General features: G+C 34.2%; 1 protein-coding gene across 1 annotated transcript in view; it reads left to right on the top strand.

Moving 5' to 3' along the window:
• The window catches only part of Dpyd (dihydropyrimidine dehydrogenase), an 801,706-nt gene that overhangs the window by 192,546 nt on the left and 582,392 nt on the right, over positions 1 to 26,768 (top strand). The window contains exons 5-6 of the mRNA XM_087897615.1: positions 3,010 to 3,171; positions 18,593 to 18,789. Of these exons, the coding sequence (XP_087753741.1) occupies positions 3,010 to 3,171; positions 18,593 to 18,789 (359 nt within the window). The remainder of the gene's footprint in view (positions 1 to 3,009; positions 3,172 to 18,592; positions 18,790 to 26,768) is intronic.

The raw sequence follows: 26,768 nt of genomic DNA, 5'->3' as shown, positions 1-26,768 counted from the left end.
CTTGTGTAGAAAGAGGACTTTAGAACCATCTCACTTGTTGGAGAGACAGAATTGATATTGATCCCGTGCCTTTCCGGGAAGAGTTGAGAAGGTGTCCCCTTCTTGAGAGGATACTGAGTGGCTCTGCTGGGTGTACTCAGAACAACAAACACTGAAGGGATCTGGGCATCTTGAGAGTTTCCCAAGAAGGTAACTTGCAAGGTGTCTTGATGTTTCAGTTTTTACACTACCCACTTTGTTTTGTTTTGTTTTTCAAGACAGGGTTTTTCTGTGTAGCTCTAGTTGCCAGCAACTGTCCTTCTATCAAGACCAGGCTGACCTTGAACTCAGAGTTCCACCTACATCTGCCTTTGGAGTTTTGATATTAAAGTTATGGACCACCACCACCCGCTAAAGCACCACCCAATTGAAAACCATCTTTCTGACTCTCAGGATACACACTGATGCTTTCCTTTTTCTAGGCTGGCTCTGTGATCTCTCTGACACATCCTCTTTCTCAGTTTCCTTTCTGTGAATTTCCATGTGATCTGTAATCTTATTATTCATTTTTTTTAACACCTGAATCCTTCCTTTAAAATGCTTCAGTTAACCCAAACATGGTGCTGCATACCTTTAATTTCAGCACGCAGGAGGCAGAGGCAGGTGGACCTCTGAGAGTTCAAAGTCATAATGGTCTACATATGGAGTTCCAGGGCAGCCAGGGCTATCTAGAGAGACCCTGTATCAGAAAACACAAACAACATAAAACTCATTAATTTAAAAGCTTAAATTAAAAATCTAAATCTGGAGGTTGGCAGCCAGGGTTCTCGGTAGTCTGGAACAAGCACAGTTTTCAAGTGAATCTTTTGGATGTCTTTTCCGACATCAAGTCCTCTAGCCAATTGCAGCATCATCACTCCAGTGCCGACTCTGAACTTTCTCGAATGTTTACCCACAGCAATTTGAATACTTTGGTTGTAATTCTCTCCCACCATGAGGTATCATGTTAATATACTCTAAATACATATGTCTTATAATGTCTGTCTCCACCTACTTTGTGTCTTTTCACGTTTTTGGTGTGTTCTTCTAAGTACTGAGTTTTTGATTTTCATAAACTTCTATTCATTTTCCTTTTCCCCTTTGTGCTGTGGTTGAACTGCCATGAAAGAGAGACAGATGCTTATTCTAGTTTAATGAAATTTCCTGTCAAAAAGACCATTACCAAAGAGGCTATGCTCCAAAATAACCTAGTGGAATTCAAACACAGTGAACATAGGGGTTGGTGTTTCCCACATTTCCAATGAGGTTTGTGTGTGTGTGTGTGTGTGTCTGTGAAAATCAAAGACTGTGTTCTAACCAAATTGCACTGAGATGATATTTTTTATTGTCAAGGGTAGCACACTTTAGAATTAATCCTGTCTTAATTGCTCATGTGCTAGTTGATATTGGTCAGCCAGTTGCTTGATTTCTATTTCTTGAGTTCCTTAGTTATGATCTGAATTTCAAACCATATTAATACTATCTGTTTAGAAAACATTATTGATTAGTCTTTCTCATATATCAGACACAGCTTTTCTTGGGAGACATATAAAATTAAGCAAATACATTTAAACCTTCATGAATACTGTTAAAACCATAGATTTTTTTTGCTTTTTTTTTCGTTCTAATTTATAACTTTTTTCTTTTACAGTACAGTGATCTATGAATTGCGGCAATGATTTTAATTATTTTGCCCATTTTTCTTCTCCTTTCTTGAATTGCTATCAACATTATTTTAGTTGTTCTGTTCTCTTCAACTTACATGTTTCTTTATCTTACCACTTTTACTTAATGTCCAGGTATTTATTTTTGTATGTTAATAGTCTAGAATGTTTTTCTGAGTTCTGGACATTTCCCACAGTGGGCTATTAGTGAAAATCAGAAGGAATCAAGGATTGCCAAAGAGGTGGAAAAATACTGAAGTGACTAAACAGGACACGTGTGACACCACTACAGGGGCAGTGACCTGGATCTGCACATAGATCCCTCATCCACTCATGTGTGTGTGTGTGTGTGTACATGCATATCTGCAAGAATATCACATTTATTATTATCATAAAACCCAATAGCGATTTTGTTTTAATTAAAATCTCCACTTTATTTTAATTTCCTTGTTTCTCTAATGTTCTTTATTTTTTGCAGGACTCCCTTCAAGACACTGTATTTTGTTTATGTGATATGTCTCCTTAGGCTCTTCTTGACTGTCTTGGTTTGCCCAAATTTTTTAAAAAGTATTTTTTGTCCATATTAAGTCATAATTCAGGTTATCTAATTTTTGAACAAATCAGGTTACAAAGTTATTGACATAAGGACAAACCCTAAGCTATTTTATAGACATTAACTATGAGGGAATGAGTGAGGGGATGAACTGAATGAGGTCTACAACAGGAGTCCCTCCCTCTATTTAGTGCCTGTCTGGATCACTGCTTCAAGGATGCAATTGAGGAACATTAGTCAACATGGTGTCTTGAAATAGTACTGTGTGGAACAAGGGGAAGAGTTCTGATTGTTTTTTTATTTAGCCATATGGAAACTTATTGATTATAACTTTTTGTGGTTGCTATAGTTCTAATGGCTCTCTCTGTCTCATATATACATATATACATATACACACATATGTATACATACATACATATATATACTTTGTCTAGCAGTGCTCCAAAGTTCCCTTTATTAAAAACATAAGGAAAAATTTAAAGAAAGATATACTATAATGTGTTGTAATCATTGGTCTTTTAAATGTTAAATTTCTGAAATTGAGCAACTACTCTTTTATTAATACACATGTATAAAATTCCCCATACGAATGATGTTCTGCTTATGATGGGGCAGACTCCTGATGACGAACAATTTCACAGCATATGTATATCATTTTCTTCTCGACACCTTGAGCCTTAACACTGTTACTTACCAGAAGAAATAAAATGCCACAATTGGGCATTTCAAGTATGCTATGCCTTAATACAAACTGGTTTTATTTTATCTCTTTAGAACTACTATGGCGCAGCAAAGATGATTTTTTCCGACAATCCTCTTGGTCTTACCTGTGGGATGGTTTGTCCAACCTCCGACCTCTGTGTGGGAGGATGCAACTTGTATGCTGCAGAAGAGGGACCGATTAATATTGGTGGGCTGCAGCAGTTTGCTACTGAGGTATGTACCAGCTACACTTGCAGTATTTTTTCCTACTACTACAAAGCCAGAAGTTTATAAAATAATTGAAGTCCTTAGTTTGTGTTGATACTCAACGTGTGTGTGTGTGTGTGTGTGTGTGTGTGTTTGTGTTACAAATGTGTTGTTTGAAATAAGAATCTTTATACAAAACTTGGCTATAAAAATGAAAGTTTATAAAACCATATGTCAGATTAGTTGTAATCCCAGCAGGTTATTAAAATAACTTAGACCAAAAATATCTAAATTGGATGATCTAGAAATAGAATTTGTTCATTAACTTCACATTGAAGTGTAGCGTGGAGACCCTATTAGAAAAAAAAAGGCTATATTCCTTAACTGATAATATCCCCTGGAACTCGCTTTGATCTTTATGCCTAGAAATATATTTCAGCAGTACTTGATGCTATTCTTTGAGTGATAGAGGTTGGGGAATTTTCAAAAAACCCTGAAATGGAATAATATTCTTTAACAACATTAAGAAGATAATTAGATTATGCGAGCTTATAGATTGAAAGCTACTCTGTTATTTGCACGGGAAAAAAATGTTTAATGAAATGAAAGGTGGCTTTTTGTCATTTGTCACATAAACTTTGGTCCTGGCATTTTCTTTTATAAATCCTTTGTAAATTGACTGATTCTCTGGGACATCTTTATGCTCTCCGGGGCCTCCTGTTTGAAGTGAACTAGCAAGTCAATTCTCATGTATCATTTAAATGATCAGCTTATTGGGAGGTTACAGTAAGATTTTATAATCTTGAGGGACTAGTTGGCTAGAAGACTAAATTAAATGTCTGTCTATGTCGGACTTTTAGTTAATGACTTACCTCTCTGGTTGTGTCAACTTAAACACAATGTGCTCTTTCCCTTTAGAGCCTTTCTCATAATATCCCTCAAGCTTAAGTCACTCGTTGCCTTTAGTAATAAATCAGTGTTATTCCTTTCCTGCTTTCTGGCAGGTTAATTCTGAGGAAAGACCCCTGGGAATAAGAAAATGGAAACAATTTGAGGTTGTGAGTTGATGCAATAAATTCTTGGATTTAATTTCTTTTCTTACCAAATTAAAAACTGCATTAGGCTTACCTGACCACTGCAAGGAATAATCTCTACAACCTGGGAAAATCCATAGTTGATGGAGGAGATTCACTTGGATTCCTCTCCATATTTCTTGGGGGAGCCTATTGCTTTATCATTAAGCCAGGATGAGCTTACTCAAAATGCATCACAGCAAATGAAGACCCATACAGTATGTACATGAACTGAACTGACATTCCTAAACAAAATGATTTGTTAGCAGTAGCTTTTCAGGGATTTGGACATGGATGTGACAAGCTTATAAAGGCAGAAAGATGGAGAGAAAACGAGGGGAAGAATGGAGAACTAGAGAGAAATCAATGGAGTAAGGGAAAAAGAGGAAGGAAGAAAGGAAACGGTGATGAAGGAGGGAGAGAAAGAAAGAGAGAGACAGGGAAAAAGTGAGAGAGAGACAGAGAGAAAGAGAAAGTCAGAGAGGAAGACAATCACACAAAGAGCGAGAGAGAGAGAGAGATGAGAGAGAGAGAACAGAGAGAGAGAGAGAGAGAGAGAGAGAGAGAGAGAGAGAGGACAGAGAGAGAGAGAGAGAGAGAGAGAGAGAGAGAGAGGAAGGAATGGAAAGAGGGAGGGACAGAGAGGAGTGAATATGAATGAATATGTGCATGACTTTTATACTCTTACTGAGCTTTAATAAACTCCTACTTCATGGAGTATTAATTTGTAAGGGCTTTCACAGTGTCCTCCTCATTATATAGAAGTCATCAAAAATTCATTGAAAATCAAGTGTACACACGTGTGGGTTCTTTGTAAGCCCTACCTAATAAAGAATTGAGTACAAACAAGGAGTGTCTATAAATTCATCTTCAATGAATAAAGACAGTGAATGTGATATTCTATTTTATTTCCTTAAAATTGTGTTTTATAACAAGGCAGTGGTGGTTTAGTCCCAGCATTCAGGACGCAGACACAGGCGAATGACTGAGTTCGAGGCCAGCCTGGGCTACAGAGTGAGCATTAAGACAGGCCCCAAAGCTACACAGAAAAATGCTATAAAGCAAAAACGAAAAACAAAACAAAACAAAACCCCATGTTTCATAATCAAAAAGATAAAATACTGTGATGGAAACTGCGTATAAGGGCGCCCCGTTCATTTTTTTACATTGACCTGTTTTTATAAAGTCATGTATTTATTATGTTAAAATGGGGTTTACTTAAATGTTCTGGAGTATTTATACACCATGTGAAGATAGATGGCTGTGTTGGTTTAATAAAGGGCTGAAGAGTCAATAGCTAGGCAGGAGGTATGGGTGGGGAGAGAAAGGAATAGGAGAAATAATCAAGAATCAGAAGGTGCAAGGAGAAACAAAGAGGAAACAAGAGGTAGAAGACAGAAGAGAGATAACACCACATAATAGAATGTAGATAATATAAATGGGTTAATTTAAGTAATAAGAGCAAGTTAGAAGCAAGCTTAAGTTACAGGTTGAACTTTGTTTTTTTTCTTAAATTTAATTTTTTTTAAAAAAAACTATCTTTTCTTATTTTACATGCCAAATCCGTTTCACATTCCCTCCCCTCCTCCGGTTCTCTCCATCTCCCCCACAACTCCCATCACACACACCCTCATCCAACCTCAGAGAGTGTAAGGCTTCCCAGAGGAAGTCAAAAAGTCTAGCACATTGCTTTGAGGCAGGACCAAGGCCCTCCACCCATATCTGGGCTGAGAAAAGTATCTGTCCAGACAGAATGGGTTCCAAAAAGCCAGAACAAGCAGTATGGGTAAATCTTGGTTTCACTGGCCCAGCCATACAACTGTCACCCACATTCAGACAGCCTAGTTTGGTCCTACCCTGGTTCGCTCACTGTAAGTCAGAGTTGGAAGGCTTCAATTAGCTCATGTAAGCTGTTTCAGTGGGTGTCCCATCATGGTCTTGACCTTTTTGTTCGTATTCTCACTTCTCCCACTCTTCGACTGGACTTTGGGAGCTGAGGCTGAACGTTTTTAAGTATTAAGAAGTCTCCATGACATTTTTTGGGACTGGTAGAACAGAGAAAGCCTCATTACATGTAATTATAGCAACCTCTTGAGTTGTTAAAAAGTTGCAGAAAACATCAATTCTGTAACTACTTGCTAAAAATATGGGAAGGACAAAACTACTCATTTTTTCCAGTGACTAAACTATTGACATGAAATTTAACTCAAAGTGAATCATGATGTAAATGATTTTATGTTTTGATTGATAAAAAATGATTGATTTTGACCTTTTAAGAAATACAGATCAATATTTCTCTACCAAATTAAGCAAAGGTTAGGAAAACAAACTAAATGGAAAAATAACATTTTTCAGAATTGTTTTTCCTGTGACTTGTAAATGATTTTTACAAATATCAACTCTCTAGTCTTCTTCTGTCATTGACAGAATCTATCTGTTCTGCCTATTCACTCACACCTAGGTGTATAATTTGGAAAATGGGTACATCACACCTAGCCAAGTCTGCAGGAGGAGCAGGGCGCCAGCTTCTAAAGTATGGTCTTTTGTTGTAATTTCTCTTCAACTCTTTGCTCTTTTTACTTCTGCAATGTGATGACGTCACCCTACCCCAGATTCCTTTGTGCATCTGTGTGAGGAGAAAGCTGCATGTTCTTATTCTGCAGAAGGCCGATGGCCTCACAATCATACCAGAATTCTTTAACAAAATAGGCTCTATAAAACCTCTTGGCAGTATTTGGTTTGGTGTGCATAGAATCAAGGTCATGGTCGGGGCAATTTACAAAATTCTGAACATAATCAAAGTTTAATAATGAACTGAATAGATAATGTGTATACTGTACAATGGCAACCACAAACTGTCAAAACTCTAGGTCCATAGAAACTTGGTAGACTTTCAGGAAGCAATGACTACCAATAGTTGCTATTTCAGGGTGAACTCACAGGAAGGCATACATTTCATTAGGATTCTGAGACTAAAACTTTAACTTTCAAAGCTTTCTGTCACTTGTATGGTAGGTAGGTAGATATGTTAATGGAAGGAGCAGATGGAGAAAGTCCAAACACCGTGCAGTACATCCATTTTGTAATATCAGGCTTCAAAATGTTAGTAACTAACAAGCCATGCCATATAATTGTTTTGGCATCTTGAACATGAGACTATGAAGGACCAAAGTTATTGAAATAACAGTTCATATTAAATAAATAAATTCACTGATCCAGTTTTGGTTCGGGGAGAATAAGCCCTGAAATCAGGTCAAAATTCATGTTATCCCCCTTCTATACATAACTAGCAAAAGTCTCCATGAAAATATTCAACTTCCACAACTGTAAACCTGTATAGGAAAGCTAGAACTTTACATTCTTTCCAGGATTTTTCAGTCTCTCATTTATCCTAGAAAACATATCTAGTTGATTATAAGAGGCTTCATGTTAATCTGGGTTTTCTGGATACAAGGTCAGGTAGCATCTACAATACCTGATGAGTCAGGATATAAGTCTCACATGTCCCAGTCATCATACCATACAACTCCAAATTCTGCTAAATAGGTTGCTATCACATTAATGTTAAAATAGATTCAATAAGACCAATAAACACATTCAAGTCATTTTTTTCTGATGCTTTATTGGCCATTTATGTATCATTCCTCAACCAGGGAAAAGATAGGCTTTGTGGAGTTTCAAAACACACACACACACACACACACACACACACACACACACACACACACAACTGAATTATTTGTAGAAGAAATGAAATGAAAAAATATACAGTAATGCAATAACTCTAGGGAAACAGAGCTTTCTGGAATCTAAATACAATAATATCTGTTAGAAATTTACCTGTATTTGTTCCTTTATTTTTAATGTAATAACAACTAGAATGGACTAATATTATGATAGATACCACTACACATGTAACATTTTTCACGTAAATCCTTTGGGAACTTGTAAAAATTCTTCAGTGCCTACACGATGACTAATGGTTAAGCTCTAGGAATAAATAAGGCTACCTAAGTTGCAATACAATATTCAGTTTGTTGTAAAGTGGTATGTTAGATTTCAGAGCTTCAAAATATAACATAAGGTCATATGACTTGGGGTCTAGTGACATCACCACTGACAAGAATTGCATCTTTTAAAATATTTGCTTTTTTCTAAAATTATTTTGTATAAGGTGAAATCTAGACACACTCTTTAAGAATGTTTATATTTTAAAAATATAAATTTTAATTGCCTTCTTTTAACTACTTAAAAAAAGTTTCCATAGATACATTAGATGAGCATTTATATTGTGTAGAACAAAGATATGATTTCAACATAAATTGTTTCCATCAGACTCATTATGAATTAAATGAGTAATGAATGAATTACTATTCATTACACTGAAGGATAACAACAAAATTAATGAATTATACATGTATATACATATATAATATTGTATAGATATATATAATTCATTAATATATGTATACATACACACACACACACTCACACACAATACAGAGCAGAAGCTAAAAACGCTAAAAGGGGTGACAATGTAACTTGGAGCCAGAAATAGTATAGTAGCATTCAGCTTTAAGATGGAACTTGGTTTACTCTGTACTAATCTTAGCATGAGCACCCAGAGTTGCTGAAGCAGATAGCTGACGTTGGTCTGAGTACCAAAAGTATGAGACATGGTAGAAAACTGGATTCACTTATCTCTATTAGAAAGTTTTAAGAATGGACCAGGCATGTTGACACTTATTTGTAATCCCAGCACTTTGGAGGATTCTTCTGAGTTTGAGGCTAGCATGGGAAACAAAGCAACACTCCATTTGTAAGTTCTAAAAACAATAATTTAGGATTATGTTTAGCTAGGATATAAAACTGGCTAAAGAAGCACAAAGAATCAATAGCCTGTGTGTTGGGCATGTACCTATCTTCACAGAACTCACTTCTGCAGTGCCATGAGAAGAGTATTCGTCCAGCACAGCATTTTGAAGGCATTTGACATTCACCATTCTGAAAGACTACTAAGGATCTTTTTTTTAGGGTGATGAAAATAAATTGAACTAAAGACAAAGAACCAGCAAAATAGTGATGCATGTAAAGACTGACCAAAAGATAGTGAATAGCTCATTTTGATGTGCTAAAATTAACATTGACATACAAATTAATCTAATATATAAAAATTACTGATGAAAGATAAAGATAAAATAATCTTATTAAAGATATACCACTCATAAATGTATATAAACATAACAGAATATCCTTATACAAAGTTAATAAGGACAATTTAAATAAAAATTATAATTTGATTTCAGAAGTCTAGTCTTGCAATGTGATATCTACCTGCTACTCAGTACTGATGAAACAGATACAGAAGGACCATGAGTTTGAAGCCAACTTGAGTTGACACTGAGACCCCCCATTTTTACAGGAAAATGTTATGAACATAAAGGAGATAGATATATAGACAGACAGACAGATAGATAGATAGATAGATAGATAGATAGATAGATAGATAGATAGATAAAGTAGATAAATGCTCTTTATCTTGTGCATATAGAAGAAGAAAGATGCTAGGTATGTGGAATAATATAAAACTATACAAAATAAGAAACCAGAACATACAATCAGATGTCATGAAGATCCACAAACAATAAGTCTTTGAAAATAACTTAACGCAGAATTCTCTGGTTTATCATTTTCAAGTCCATTACTATAATAATCAGCTTCCCGATTACTGGCTTTTTAAAATCTTATTCTTGGTTACAAAGAACATTGCCCTTGTCATTAATCATTACTATTTTTCACAAAAATTATATATTCAAAATAATGCTGAAATATAAATAGAGAAGCATCTTTACAATCCGTTCTTATTGTTCTCATTTTTGTTTTATCATTTTGTCATGTTCCTGACAAACAGTAACACTCACTGGATGGGTTCTGGCATCTTAAGTCAAACTCTAGTAACTTATGTCCAAGAATCCATGTGTGGATTCTAAGAATATCATGATGTACAAAATAGAAAGAATGTAAAGATGACAAATGCAGTCAAGTAATGATAGAGAAGGTAAGAGTATCGTTGGAAAAAGTATAGCAATGCTCTAGCATAGAGAGAAAGTATATTTGATAAAATGAAATTTTTTTAGCTAGGTTCCAAAAGGTATTCATCCAGATCAACAGAGTCAGAAATATAGAGGCAGGAGAGATGGCACAGCAGTTGAGAGCGTGGATTGCTCTTGCAGAGTTTCTGAGTTCATTTTCCAGCATATAAATCATTGGTAATTCCAGGTCCAGGCGACCTGAATTCCATGGTTATCCACATTCATCCATGTACACACCTACCTTTTTCGTCCATGTACACAACAAAAAATAAAAATAAGTATTTTTACAAAAAATTTTGAGGACTCTCAAACCATAAACAAACCTCAATGCATAGAACATTGGTTGTCATGAACCTACATCTCATATTTTGTTTGTGTGGGAGTAAAATCGCTTATCACCGAAGTAGCAATACTTCTATTTTTTAATTGTACAGGGTCAAATTTAACCATGTAGTTAAATTTTCCAGCAACGTGTCTCAAATCTAATATTGAATTGTAGTTATAGAAGTATGAACTATCAATTAAGAATTGTGGCTATGAGTTGAAGTCTCCATAAACAAAATAGTCAGAGTATATTATAAAAAAAACCATTGATCTATGAAGTTACATCAGTGATTCCTTAGATTTTCATAATAAATTGCTGATAGAATTTTTATTCATTTTGTGGTAGAGCTGATAAGGGGAGGAGTGAAGTACTTTTTAAGGTAAATGTACCTTTTATCTCAGATGTGTCTTAGGTAACAAATTTTCCTCTCATTTATGTAGGTTTACATTCCTACATCTTGAAAGGTACTATTTGTAAACCTTAAACCAGATGGATTGCATTGTAGCAATTCTGTATATAAGGCATGTACATTCTGTTAGACAGAGAGCTAGCTCCACAGTGAAGCTATGACTTAGATATATACATATGATATATATATATATATATATATATATATATCAGTGTCTAAGTCAGAAGGACCATAATAGGAATTTTTAAATTCAAGTGGAAATAAAATATAACGACCCTGTTTTCCCAACAAGTTATTAAGAGAGTGATTTTCTTCAGAATTTCTAATTTCCTGCAAGAATAAGAACTACCACAAATAGGCACTCAGCATTATTTGGATGAATTTAAAACTTCTTGGGCTACAATGATTACTTCCATAAATGGCAAGTCACAAAGGAAAATGCCACCACTTCAGTGAAAAAGATGGACAAATTTTACAGTCAACATTGTTTTGGGTGAGCAGTTTCAAATACATTCCTGACATAAACACTTTGTGATTTCTGACCTTTCACCTATCTGGAAAGAACCTTTGCTTAATCACTCCAGAATGCATTTAGGATCATTAGGAAATTTTATCTATTATGTTACTTCGAACAGGAGATAGAATGTCCTAATTTCAAAATTGGAAGGGTGACATGTGATGAGTATTCACAGAACTTACCCCAACTCTCTTTATTCAGGAGAAAAATTATACTTTTCTAGTCATTTTATACTATTCTATACATTACTCTATACACACAATAAATGAAAAAGAAAAGATTATCTCAGTGCGAAGTTACTAACTAATTCTAATTTAAGGGTGACTCATTTTGGTTTGTTCTTTCTGAAAGCGTACATAATGAAAATACAAATGCGTGATCGATAGCTGTAACTGATTCTCAGCTTTCTTATTTGATTTTACCAAACAGTAGCAGCAACAGATCAAGGAAAATCTTAACAATTAAATAATCTTCTAAATTGCAAAACAAAATGGTTTAGGAATAAGCTATAATGGTGATCTACACTTACCATCCTTTCCAGAGACCTTATGTTTAGCGTTATACTACAGAATAAGAATAACAATTCCTGGAATTCTCAAAGAGGTGATGTTTCAAATCAGTGCTTGTCTAAAATAACAATAAAAATAGCACATGTTACTTTTCCTTTTGGTGTTTTTTGATTAGTAGGATGGCAATGTGGCTACAGTTTTACATTTGAGTAAAATAAGACAGAATTTTTATTTAAAAAATGGTTGCCAAACAAAAGTGTCTGGACATAGGCATGCCCTTCACAAATCATAATTCCTCATGCATTTTTGGCTTAACTGTGAAATAGGAAACTCAGATGATTTTGGTATTATTACGAAGTAGAGAATTCAGAAAAACCTGGTGTTGTCAGGGAATTTTTTGATACAGCATCAAAGGTACCATCTGAGAAAGACAAAATTGAGAATCAGAACTTCATCAGCATTGGAAATGTTTGCTTGACAAGAACTTGAAAATGTAATGACATAATACAATTCAGTGGACACATTTGATAAAATACTATCAATCCAAAATATACTGGAAATCCTTAAAACTCCCAATATTAATGTAAACTGGCACAAAGTCCTTGCCACAGACCTTCTTAAGAGAGATGCAGTGCTGGCAAGGAGAGAGGAGATGATACTCCCATCTTATAACACCGGGGAAATGACGGCATCGGGGAAATCAGCCTGGCACCAGCACATTTGTTGACCTGGCATCTCAGTCTGTTCAGTGCCGTCTGTCAGTTGGGCTGCAAACAACAGACTTTCCAGTATTACGTCCTGGAAAATTACAGATCAAGGTGTTTGGTTGGTTTCTCCTGGGAGCCTAGATGATACCTTTTCTTTTTGTCCCCCTCTGTGGAAGGTACTTTTATCTTGTTTTATTTTTTTTTAATGAAGACCGATCTAACTCAGCAGGGTGCCAATAACCTTCTCCTTCTAGAACTCTCATGCCTAATCACATATCCGATCTCTACTTTCTGTCATTGCAAGCTAGATTCCAACATCTTATCTGTAGAGGCACATTTAAAGCATATAATACCAAAAGGCAAAATATAGAATCCTGACACTACCTATTGCTGACTGAATGTCGAGCAACACCAACACTCATTCATTCCCACATAAGGAAAATTGATAGTTTCTTTGAGACTCATGTAAAACCTAATGTTTTAATGAACTTGACTTGGAATAATTACTCCGGGTAGCCCTTTCGACGTTGGCCAATTGGAATTTAAATATTCTCTATCTCATAATGTGACCATTATTTGTGATGTGATCAATCTCTTTATAAGAGTGTTATGTGCACTAGAGTAATTCATTTAATCTTCATAGTACTTCTGTCTGATACTCTTAGCTACATTTGAAGTTAAATAGATAGAATGAAATATTTAAAGGACTTCGTCGATACCCTCTATACCAAGAGAATGGTGCAAATCAAGGTTTGGCTTAAGCTGTCAGATTGTAGAACCAAACTATTTATATCTCCATTTGTGCTGAAAGAGAAAAGCTACTTCAATATTAATTTACAAAGCTTAAAATGGAACAAAGCATGACAGTAGAGACAGAGGTGTCATTTGTAAATAAATATACTGAGCAGGGACGTGTGTTGAGTTTTATTCTTAAATATTAAAATAAAATATCTTTGGGCTAAAATTTATACATATTAACTATTATTAAGAAACTGCTACTCTATTTGCATACCATTAGCCACAAACTATAGGTGACATACTTAAAGTCTTAGAGTTAAACTGTGTTTTTTTCCACTTATAAATGAATGCAGCCAGAAAGATATCACATGAACCCTGCTCTATTTGCTTATTACATATTAGCTTTACATAATAAACTTTTGGGCAAAATTCTTCCTTAAATAATCAAATATACTATTCTACTGTCAGCAAAGTCACTAATAAACAATTATTTTAAAATAATTTATATTTTATTCAAGTCTGTTAAGATGTGATGTTAATTTCCAAAGGCCACATTTTAACTTAGCAAAGTTCATTTTGTAATTATTAATTCATAAAACTAAGAATACCCAACTGAATGGGAAACAAATATGCATTTATTTAATCCCTAAATTAAAAAAACATGTCTTTCCACCATCAGATTTCAATGTGTATATTAAATATGTTTTTCTGGAAATTATGTAAAAATATTAATTTAGGAAAATATAATAAATTTCAACTATATTTTTTATTAATGTTCCATAAAATAGTCAATCATAGGCACTTAATTCTTACTAATGTTAACTAGAAAGAGATAAAATTAAAAGATAAATACTGACTCAAAAAATAGGAAAATGTCTTGAGAGATGGCTTAGTGGTTCTGAGCACTAACTGCTCTTTCAGAGGACTTGGGTTCAGTTCCCAGCACCCACATGGCTGCTTACAACCTTCAGTAACACCAATTCCAGGGAATCTTTTTACTCTTCTCTCATCGCTGGCCTCCTGAACACATACAAACTTAAGCACATTCAGGCACATACACATCCTCATAAAATCATGTGTTCAAAACAAAACTTGTTATGGATGATGCTGAGCTGCATCCCTGGGATCTGCATGATGGAAAGATAGAGCCAAATGTAAACACAACAAGAAGAAAGAAAATCTGTGCTGTTTAGACAGTTCACAAAGGCACTGGAAATATATTTATGTTTTTCAAAGTTAGAAGTTTTTGCCATGAATAAGAAATAATTTTGTAACAATTTAAAAGTTTATTAGTGAAAAGAAGCACTCTGCTGTAACTGGCTATGTCTCAGCCAGTAAGAGTGCTGTGGCCAAGCCTGGTGACCTGAGTTTGGTCCCCAACTCCTACAAACTGGGAGCAGATTACTGAATCCCTTCAAGTGAGATGCTCCATGGTACATGCATGCCCCATCCCAAAATAGACACTCAACCAAAATATATCACCAAAGATTTTAACTTAAAAATATACCCTTATTTATAGGAAACAAAGAGATGCCATCAAGTTATGTCTGTCCTTAATAATTTTATGTTTAAAGAAAGGAAACAGGCATTGCTAGCAAAATGTTTGAAGGATTTTAATTCAAAAGGTAAAACTCTATGAGGACCATTTGGCTCAGACCGAGAAAGAGAGCTTTCTCGTCTTTGTTGCTAATGCTCTTTCATTTTTTATGTGTAAGAGTCTGAAAATGACTCATATTTTGAGTGGCAGAATTTAGTCTCGTTGGCTGGTATGAAGAGGTTAGGTAGACACAAAAGTAGCATGCCTCAGTCACTGGAAAATCTTTCTTTATGTTGATCATTGACTGGGTTTTCTCAGGAAAGAAAACAGGTTTTCATTTTCTGTTTTTTTTTTTATTAAACATAGACAACCTATTAGGAAATCTATTAAATATTATGATGTGCCCATAGAATGAATGTATTCCAATGTCATATCTACTTATCATGATGGTCAAATTTCGGGGAAAGAATGGAGAGAAGATGCATGATAAACTACCCCTCCCTCCCTTCCTTCCTCTCTTGCTCCCTCCCTCTCTCTCTCTCCCCTTCTGTCATACACTCACAAGGTGAGCATTCTGCCATTGAGCTATATCCCTAAACTATTTTCATCTATTTGTAAAGTTCATTTAATATAATATAAAATATTAGTAAATGTCTGCAGATTCAGAATGACCAAAAATGTTACTATGAAATGTTATTTAACATTAATACACCATTATTTAGCACCTGATAAGTCTGACATTGGTATACTTACAGCTTTCTTCTAGCTTTCAACAGTTAGCATACACCTTGCAGTCATTAATGTCTAATGTCTGGATCTTTGTAAGCTTACATGTTTAAATTGTGTTTTGTTTTTTTGTATTCAGCCCTTCGTTGTGATAATTCATGCTATTTACAGTTTTTATATAACAATTTGTTTTTTATTCTGTTTTTTCCTCTCCTACTCATCTGCACTGATTCTTATTATTCCTCACCTTTATTTCTTTGAAGAACAATTGTTTTAAATACCAGACCTCTTCACTAGTTACATATGCTTTCCTTTGCTGTGGCTTAGTAGTTACTACAGGGATAGAAAATATATTCTGAACTAAGTGCAGTGTGATATTTATACATTAAGCATGTATATAATCCTTGGATCTGAACTATGAAAATATTTAATCTCTCTGACTGTGTGACACAGTTTAATTCTTATATCACATAAATCCCACAGGACAGACACCACTACTTTCTACAACCAATTTTAACTTGCCTTCACCCACACATTTAAAAATTTTTATGTAATATTAATTTTTGAGGTATATTTTATCGGTTGTGTTGTGATAATCTCATACATGAGTACAAGCTACTTTTTTAAAGTCTGTCTCTAATCCCCCATCACCTCTGTCCTGCCATCTGCTTTTAAATCCATGTTCTTTCTTTCTCAATTTATTAAAGTATCTTAATACTTTAATACATGTATTGTGTGTGTGTGTGTGTGTGTGTAAATCCTTCTCATTCTAATTAGTGTCTCTATAGGCCCATATGCTTATATTTATAGGCATTATCATTTGGGCTAGAACAATGTATCACTTATCCTTGAAGAAAACTAAATCTCCCTCACAGAACTTCTTAAACCATTTTTATGACTAAAAAACTCTTAGAAATTACTTTTATTTCACTTAATATTCAAAGCAACTAATATTTTAGATAATTGGAATTTTTTTCATTGATCAGAAATATTTTAGATTCACCTGACTTCTGTCATCCCTCTTAGGGGAAAGAGGCTCACATTCATGCTTACTGACATTTTTTTTATTTATTACTTGGTGATTTTAAACCTTGTTTTTCATTACTTCACTTTTTAAAAATTTGAATGAAGCTAAGAAGCAAGTTTTGATTGACATTTTCTTGTTTGAGGCTGTATAAATTTCTGCACATATTTTTTTAGTCTGGGGACTCCATTACTTGTCCTTTAGTTATTATTTTTATCTTGTATTCTATTATCTTTGCTTTTAGGACTCCAACTATGCACTAATTGTATCTCTTCATCATTGTGTTTTGTCTTTTTCTGCGTTTACCTCCTTATTTCTTTCCCATGCCTCCACCACAGCAGGGTTATTTTGTTTTTGTTGTTGTTCATTTTTTTGTTTTTATTTGCCCCATCTCTCTGGTGATTAATATATTTAATGATTTATTTATTTATACAGTCTTCTATTAGATGTATAAAATTTACAATCTCTTCTAAAGTCTTGTTTAAGTTTTGACAAAGTTCTGATTCCTGGGAGTTTCAATTCTTGAACCTATCCTTGGAGATACAGTGATCGATGTTGTCTGGAGGTGTCTAAATGCTAACTTTACTCATTGGATTATATGTGTATTGCTTTCCATATTTTCTTTCTTGATGCAGGGTTTACTGGTAGCTTTGGAGTATATCAAGGAACTAGCTCTAGTATACCTTGCTGGCCTCGAACTCACAGAGATCTGCCTGTCTCTGTCTCTTGATTACTGGGATTAGAAGTGTGCACCACCACTACCTAGTCGCTTTCCATATTTTTATAAGCATTCTAGTTGTTCTGATCAAAAGCATAACATTAAATATGAAAATTTGTCGCTCTATTGTGTGGCTGACAAATAAAGGTTTAAGGACAGATTATATGCATTTCAGCATGTGGCTGAGTTGGCCCAGGTGGGATTGTCTCTCTTTGGTTTTCTATTTAGACTACAGGTTTTCAGAACTCATCTATTTCTTTATATCACTTCTAATTATGACAGATAGAAGCAAACGCGCAAGGCTCAGAAGTGCCAAGTTTTAGAGAGAAAGCAACAACTTAGAGTTAATAGTTTAGGGATAACTATTGTCTCCAAACTAAATGTGTTTGCCCGCCTTACGAGAAGGAGGAAGACCAAGAACTTTAAAAGGGCTGTGACTCAGGTAATTCAGCAAAACAATCTGAACAATCTTGTAAAACAGGAGCAATAATATTCAGGAATTCAGGATCCCAGAAAAAGCACAGAGTGTTAGCTTAATTCCTAAACGGCATGGGAATGAATAAAAAGGATCCAAATAGAACCTCTGCAATGCTGAGGGAGTGTATAGATCACTATACACGCCAAGTTATTGCTGGCTACTGGTAGCTCTGTAGTAATTTGCTCCCTGAAATATGAACTGTTTTCTAACTCAAGAAAAAGGTATTCCTCTGACTAACATGAAAAGTCAACACATAAACACCTACACTGGTAAGCAATTATGTTAGATGTGTGCAAACAAGACTGTAGTGGCTCAAGGGAGGAATTATCTGGCATGACCAAGAGGTGGGAGCAGGAAATGTGAGCCAAATGTCTTCCCAGAGTTCTCCCCATATTCTTGGAAGGCCTTTCAGAGATTGAGAGAAGTCAGTCCCAGTCATCATCTATTTAATAAATACAACTCCGTCATATTTATGTGGAACATGTAATTCTCATTGCTAATTAAAGTACTAATTATGAGTTGAAACATTAAAAATGTGTTTGAGGATGTAGAATTTAATTTAAAATTTTAATCATCACAATTGATTTCTCTATAGGTGTTCAAAGCAATGAACATCCCACAGATCAGAAGCCCATCACTGCCTCCTCCAGAACATATGCCGGAAGCCTACTCGGCGAAAATTGCCCTTTTTGGTGCCGGTCCTGCGAGTATAAGCTGTGCTTCCTTTTTAGCTCGGTTAGGCTATTCCAACATCACCATATTTGAAAAACAGGACTATGTTGGTGGTTTAAGGTAAAGCCTACATTGGGTGTTTGTGTGTGTGTGTGTGTGTGTGTGTGTGTGTGTTTTCAAATGTCAAAAATAAAGAGGTAAATCGATCCCGGGTGTGGGTGGTTTGTAGTCACGGAGACACTCCAGGCTCACAGATGTTAACTTACAAGTTTTTTTTTAAGACTAAAATTCAGATGATGTCTTTCACTTAAAACTTTGAAGTTTCATTGAAGCATAATTGTATATGAATTTTTCTTTTTTATTCAGAAATTAGAGAAGTCTGGAAAACTTAATGATAGTAGAATCAAAACACAGGAAAGGTTTAATCCCTGAAAATCTTTTGTATGATAGAAACATATCTAACAGGGATGGGCATTAGGCATGACGAAACTTGGCTCTGTACAGTACTGACTGAAGCATTCATCATTTGCAATGCTGCTCATGTGTTTTAAATTTACAATCATTTTAATTTTATATTTATTACCACTTTTTCATAAATGTTCATTTCTATAGTACATTTTATAGTGTTATTTATTCAACTAATATCTTTCCATTGGTTGAGTGTTTGGTATGAGTCTTTATTATTGTTGTGAAGTAGGCTTCAGTCACATAGTCCATTTGTGCCCATGTAGATCTATACATGAATATAGGAACTGTTCATTTTGTATCAATAACTTTTAGACACTGAGGCCAATGTTTAATATGGAGCTTGCTTTACTTAAATAGGCCTTATAAATATACATGTATTATTTTTAGTCTAATACATTTATTTTAATTAAGAAATAGATATTGCTTAAAATATCTGGTACAAAAAGAAATATATTGGATGTTAGATTTATTATATGTTTATTATATTAATCACATTGTTATTATTATTCCAGAGTGACTTATACTAAAACTTATGTATTTAAATTATAGACATTTGTTTAATGTGTCTATAGTTAACACTTAAAATGTGTTGGTTATAAATATTGAGGAATTCTCGTTGTTTCTCATAAGATTTTTAGGAAATATTTCTCTACATTTTATTTTGTGGTAGAGATCTTGATACTGTTTTTTAGTGCCATCTCGCCCCAGCTTTATTAATTAGGAAAAGCATAATGTACTAACAACATGTATAAACATTGTATGTTCTTTTTTCAATTATACACACCAATGAATATGTGAGTTAATTTTAAAAGTACGAGCATAATTGTTGTGTACCCTGGTAGATGAGGGAAAATCTTTTTGCCCCTTAATTGCATTTTCACAAGAAGCCGAAAATGGAAGCAGCCTTGTCTGCGAATTATTATGGGTTGCCAATTTTAGTACATGATTATGGTTCTTAGCATCTCTGTATTTAGTTTTCATTCAAATGTGGAGTAATTTATATAAATTACACTAAATGTTTGTTTTTATGTATCTGAACATTTTTAGTGAGAAAGAATGTCTTGAAACTCATGACTAAACATGTTTTTTCCTGTTGTTTAGAGATTTTATTTTCTACCCTTTCTTTGCTTTGTGTCTTTCTGATCCTTAAGCAAATCAGCCGGTATAGAACTTCCCTTTGTCAACTATCTGGTTCCTAAGCACAGCAGCTGGTGTGGAACTTCCCTTTGTTTACTATTTGGTCCCTAAGCACAGTAGCCGGCATGGAACTTCCCTTTGTCTACTATCTATAGTAGAGGTTTTCTGTATCACTGTTAGATTAGGAAGAGAGATGCAGAGCACTGGGAAGGACAATGTCAAAGCATGTCTGAACTTACTTTCTCACATATCCAAGATTGAATCCATTGTACTTAACACAATTGATTCCTTTTCCTTCTGAAGTGGCTATATTAAATTATCAGTAATTTTGCTTTTATTTAAGCAAGCCTTTTTTTATTAAAAAAAAAACCTTTTGGTAAAGAGGTTAATCTATGTCAAAGTTTTTATTTTATTTTTTTTTAAAACAAGAAAACAAAATATCTTTTTCCATTTTAAATATCAATTCCAGTTCCCATTCCCTTTCATCCTCCCATGTGCTCCACCTACTCTTTCTCACACCCCATTCACCCCTCAGAGAGGGTAAGACACCTTGCTTTGGGGAAGGTCCAAGGCCTTTCCTACGACATCTAGCCTGCGCAAGACAGCCATCCTAAGAGAATGGGTTCCCAAAAAGCCAGTACAAGCAGTAGGGATAAATCCTGGTGCCATTGCCAGTGGCCCCGCAGTCTGCCCCAGCCATGCAGCTGTCGTCTGGGCATGATGGTACACTTTGTGACCCTAAAAATTGTGAGTAGATGTAAGAAGATCAAGAGATCAAGATCAGGGTTAACTGAAAAAAATGTTTAAGGTCAACCTAGCCCAAATGAGACCATGTTTGAACATGTAAAATTAATGATAAAATAGATTATTGAGTATGTATGTACTTTATTTAAAATAATAATACATAGTTAATATATATGGATTTTTAAATTTTATTTAAAATAATAATTATGCTTATGATATTTTATTATGAGGCATAGTCATGGAAACACTACCCTTAGTTTTAGTTCTTTTAAATGTTTCTGTTTTCTTACATATATACACATGTGCATTATTTTATGTCAATTGACAATGTAACTGTTTCTGGGTAAAATATTTATAGCAGTAAAATCTATTTTATAGCATACAATACAGTACAAATTTAAGGATAAATACTTATTCAATCATGAACTGAATCAATGTTTTGCCAAAACATGAGATGTGTGCTATAAAAAGAATTGAAAATAATTGTTATTGATATATTCCATTATACATAAGAAGCATTAGCATAGAAGGAAGACAGTTGCTTTTATATTTCTGTCACCCATCTGGCAGTAGTGAAGGACTTATGCTCACCACCAACATGTATTTTTTGAAACTTCAAATTATTAAAAGAACACAATAGGAAAAAATTTCAAAGGGTTTCATAAACTCAACAAACTTGAAAAAATAACTGTTTATATCAAATTTGTTTCTTGTCTTCTTATGTCCTTCCACAATCAGCAGGGTTTATGATATTTATTCCCTTGTTCCAAATAGATATGTACATTTATTTAAAATTCTGTATCTTCCAAGAATTTCTTTGCTTCCTGAGCATCAGATCTGGCATTCACACCCTGGTTACTTTCTTTATTAAACTTTACTGTGTGCACATAACTCCTTCATCTGAGTTTGCCATCCGTCACCAAATGTGAAAATCAGCTGTGTCCTCTTTAGTGTCCAGAAGCTGTGCCTGGTGAATGAATTCTTTTTAAAAGTCCTCTTGTTTGTCCATATACAATGTCCCTTGTGTGTCATGTCCTGTAGTAGCTGCCAAGTGGGTCTCTTGGTTCCTTTATTTATCTTGCCAAAGACATTTCTTTGCTTTCCAAATGAGATTCTATCAGTGTTCTGCATGGGATTATTCTATCACTATTATAACCAAGAATGAGTTCAACTTGTCTCATAACTTGATAGTCACTGATATTTTGCATTTCCTTGTTTTCTTCATTTCTTCATTATTTCTTAGAATACCTATGATGTGCTAATCAACCAGGCACTAAAAGATTCCCAAATAATCTAGAAGAGTCCTTCTTCTCACTAAGTTTATATGCCACTGATGGACAGTCAGAAAATGGACAGCAGGTTAAATATACATTTTGTCGGTTGATAATGAGCACAGAACACATTGATGACACGGGACTCCATTGATTGTTTCCTTAAAGAAAAATCCACTTTAGCATCATTCTTATGAAAATATCTCTTTGCATTCATGAAGGAAATGTTAGGAGTGATCTTCACCACTTTTGTATTTTATTCTTCTGTTTTCTTTCCTCTGCATGCACAAACTCAACATTCATATTCAAAATGTGTTTATATACAAATACAAATATCTATACATACATATGAATATACCATGCAACATTGCTGTTCACAGAACTGAAAATTAAAAACAAAATATCAAAGAAAATTTTCATTCAAAAATTAGTAGAAGGACAGAAATGAATATAGATATAATAAAAATCAAAACTGAAACAAGCGAGGGATTAAGAAAACCAAAACAAAGCACAGTGTTGTTTTCTTGACAAGATAAGGAAAAATGATGAAACTTTTAGCTGGACTAATAAGAAAGGAGCGAGGACTTACAAAACTACTGATGATTAAAGCAGACGTGGCAGCTGGTAGCACAGACAGGGGATCAAAGATTTGTAATAATGAATTATATAACAACAAATTGAATAAGCCAGAGTAAATTAGTGAGTTCCTAGAAATATATGACTTATAAAGAATGAAATCATGAAAAAGCAGAAAAGACAAATAGGCCAATAAATAGTACAGAAATAGAATCATTAATAAATGTTTGTTATAAAAAAAATAAAAGCCCAGAGCCTGAAGACTTCCCATCAAAGTTTTCTCAATACTCATTATTTTCAGTTAAAAGTATTATAAAAATCTTTTTGTATTATCAATGTAGTAGAACATTACAGAAGTCAAATTTTAACTTGATATCAAGAGTACACTAAGATCTGACAACAATATCCCTGTTGAGTGTGGATAAAATGAGGGTCAATAAATTAATGAATCCAATGGCATTTACAAAGTTCATTCAACCATTACTCCTTCCCTATCTCACCATCCCCGCTCAGAACTAGAATTCAATTATACTGCCCCGTCCATCTTGTTTTCCTATCCTGGAAAATCATGGGTCTCCATTCAGCTTTTTCATGCACCATTCATAACAGTTAAGCCTTCTTCCTCCATCATTTCCCATTTGCCTTATCCCCCCATGTGACTCTTTCCACACCTAGTAGTCATAGTCTCAATTTAAGTCTCACATCTATTCTACTGCCCCCTCCCTCCAGAAGCAGGTGCCCTGTGTCCTGGCTTCTACACACACTGCATGTTAAACAGGACAAAGAGAAGATTAGAAGCTAGGATCCAAGTCTTAGAAAGAATATACAATGCTTGTCTTCCTGAACCTCTTTCTCCTGACTCTTAGGAACAACTTTCCCAGTTTCCACCTTTGAACTTTTGAGCCACTGTGACCTCACTTATTATATATGCTTCTTCTCATTCCTTCCATTTACCTGCATATTTCATGTTTGTTTTTCTTCTTAGTAAATATTACGTTGTGTTTATTTGCCATATTTTCCCTATCTATTCATCAATTGATGGGCACACTTGTAAATTCTATTTCTTAACTGTTGTAAACTGAGCCTCAGTGAATAGAAATGTACAGATATCTATGTAATACGACATAATATCCTTTAGTTATGTGCCCAGGAGTGTTTTTCTTGGCTCAAGTGATAGTTTTATTTCTAGTGGTTTTGCAAAGCCTCCAGACCGATTTCCACAGTGAATGCATACACCTACATTCCTCCAAGAGTGCATAATTGTCTTGCTTTCCCCAAATGCATGCCCACATGTTCTGATTTTTATTCTTGATCTTGGCCATTCTGGTAATAATGAGAAAGAATCTTAAAGTAATTTTATCCTTCGTTTCCCTGATAACTAAGGATTTTGAATACTTTTACACTGTTTGCCAGACATCTGAATTTCTTGTCTTGAGAACTTTTATTATATCACTTTAAACTGAGTTGTTTGTTTCCTTGATCTTCAATTGTGTATATTCTTTGTATATTTTCGGGACCAGTCATCGATCTGATAGTTTTTAAAATCTTTTCTTCATTTAGTGTTGCATGTTATCACTATACTGATACATTCATACATACATACATACATATTGTTGTTGTGGAAATCTTTAATTTCATGTTATCTCATTTGTGCAGTGTTAATCTTATGTTATGTGCTAAAAATCCTATTGAAAAAGTCTTTGCCTGTGCCTAAACTGAGCACACTCCCTAATTTCTCCTCTAGCAGTTTCAGATTATCAGAGTTTATGTTGAGGTCCTTAGTCCATTTAGGGTTGTGTTTCACACAAAGTGGGAAAAAAAGTTCTGTTCCATTTCTCCGCATATTAAAATCCAGGCTTCACAGCACCATTTATTTTGAGGATGCCCTCTTTTCTCAATCATATATTTTCTATATCTTTATAAAAATCAGACATTTGCAGTTGCTTGGTCTTATATATGTATGAATGCTCTATTCAACTAAAGGATTCTCGTGTAACATGTTGTTTTTAATACTGTGGGTCTCTAGAATACAATTAGAAATCAAGTAGGTTGATAACTCCCACAGTATTATTTTTGTTTAAGATTACTTTGGTCACAATTCTTTGTGTGTGTTTGTAAGTTTGTGTTCACGTGTCTGTGCCTGTGTGTGTACATGTCTGTTGTCACAAGCATTTTGAGATTGACCCTTCTATGTCTGTGACAAATGCCTCTGGAGTTTAGACTGGAATTACGTTTAAGTTGGTTTGGACTTGGTAGCTTGAACACCTTCACAAGATTAATTTTCCAACTTACATTCATGGAAGTTCTCTTTATCTAATGTCTTGCTAGTTTCTTTGTTAATTGTTTTAGAGTTATTACTGCAGAGGCTTTCATTTTCTTGATTAATTTTATTCATAGGTATTTTATTTTTTGTGGCAGTTGGAACACAATTATTTACCTGATCTCTCAGTATGTTTGTCATTGCTATCTAGATGGCTACTGATTTGTGTGCATTAATTTTATATCCTGCCATTTCGCTAAAAAATAGTCATTAACTGAAATCAAGATTTTATTGTTGTTGTTGCTGGGCCTTTATGTTCTTTTATGTATAGAATCACATTATCTGCAAACAGGGGATACTAAGACTTCTTTCCCCCAAGTCTAACAGTTTTATTTCCTTCTCTTGACTTATTGTTCAATATAATTAGAAGATCTAATTAACAAAGTCAGTAAAGTTGCAGTCACAAGATAAATAAAACTCAGTAAAAATTGCTGTTGATTGGCAACAAATTATCTAAAATATGTATATAAATATCATCCAATTATTAAAGCAACAGAAATCCATAGAAATAATAGAAATTTCTTGTAGAATGTAATTTACGAGAAAAAATCCAAAATATTGATGAAAGAAACTGAGCAGCACATGATAATGAAGATATTGTTCATTCATGGATTGGAGGACTAAAATAAAAATATTCATGCTATTGAAAGAATACAATATCATCTCTATAAAAAGTAATAGGCTTCAGAAAATAGAAAAAAATCTAAAATTGATATTGAACCCCAGAGGAACCTAAAGAGAACAAAATATTCAGAGCTAAAATAATAAACTTTATCCAACTTAAAACAAAATGCAAAGCTCCTATAACTCAAAACAGATAAACGGACTTGGGAAAAAGTAACAATTCTGCAACTCAGAATGAAACTCACAAGTTATAGCAGCCAGTCTTCAGAAAGAACATCAAGAAAGCTACAGGATTTTCCATAATGTAGAAAAGGTTATTTTTCCAATAAAAAGTACTGGGAAATCTATGTATCCACATGCCAAAGAATGAAACTAAATTTTTAGTTCTTCAAAAATGAATTTTAAAAGGATTATGAATCCAAATGTAAACCCAGAAACTGAAATTTTATGACATTGGCCTGGTCATTCTTGAATATGATTCAAAAAGCAAAAGCAGAGGAACCAAAGTTCAAATTGCAATCATAATGTTTATGCCCAGCAAATAAGACAATCAGCTATTTTAAAGAATAACTTAGAAAGATGGAGACATATTTATCACATATGTTCAGTAAGGAAATAGTGTCGATAACATATAATGAACTCAGTAAAAGGAAACCAGATTTGTTCTGTCTCACATGAGAACTTGTGGAAGTCTATCAGATATATAAAGAGGATCATCCCTGAATCCAAATCAAAACCTCAGTGAGATGGTTTCTCACATCTGTGAATGATCATTAGCAAAATCAATAAAATGTCCTGAAAATGTGCAGTCTTTCTGAGGAGTATTTATTTGTATTTGAATATAGATATATAAAATTTGACTCTATGTTTACTGTGAATTGATTTTTATTCTGAGATTTTAATATCTTAAAAGCATATTATTAACTAAATTGACTAAATAATTTGAAATGAGAGATTGC

This window comes from Myodes glareolus, chromosome 17 (genome assembly GCF_982192425.1).
Source record: "Myodes glareolus chromosome 17, mMyoGla1.1, whole genome shotgun sequence".
NCBI classification, from domain to species: domain Eukaryota; kingdom Metazoa; phylum Chordata; class Mammalia; order Rodentia; family Cricetidae; genus Myodes; species Myodes glareolus.
Note: the sequence above shows the minus strand (reverse complement) of the source record. Positions and strands in the feature narration are given on the sequence as shown.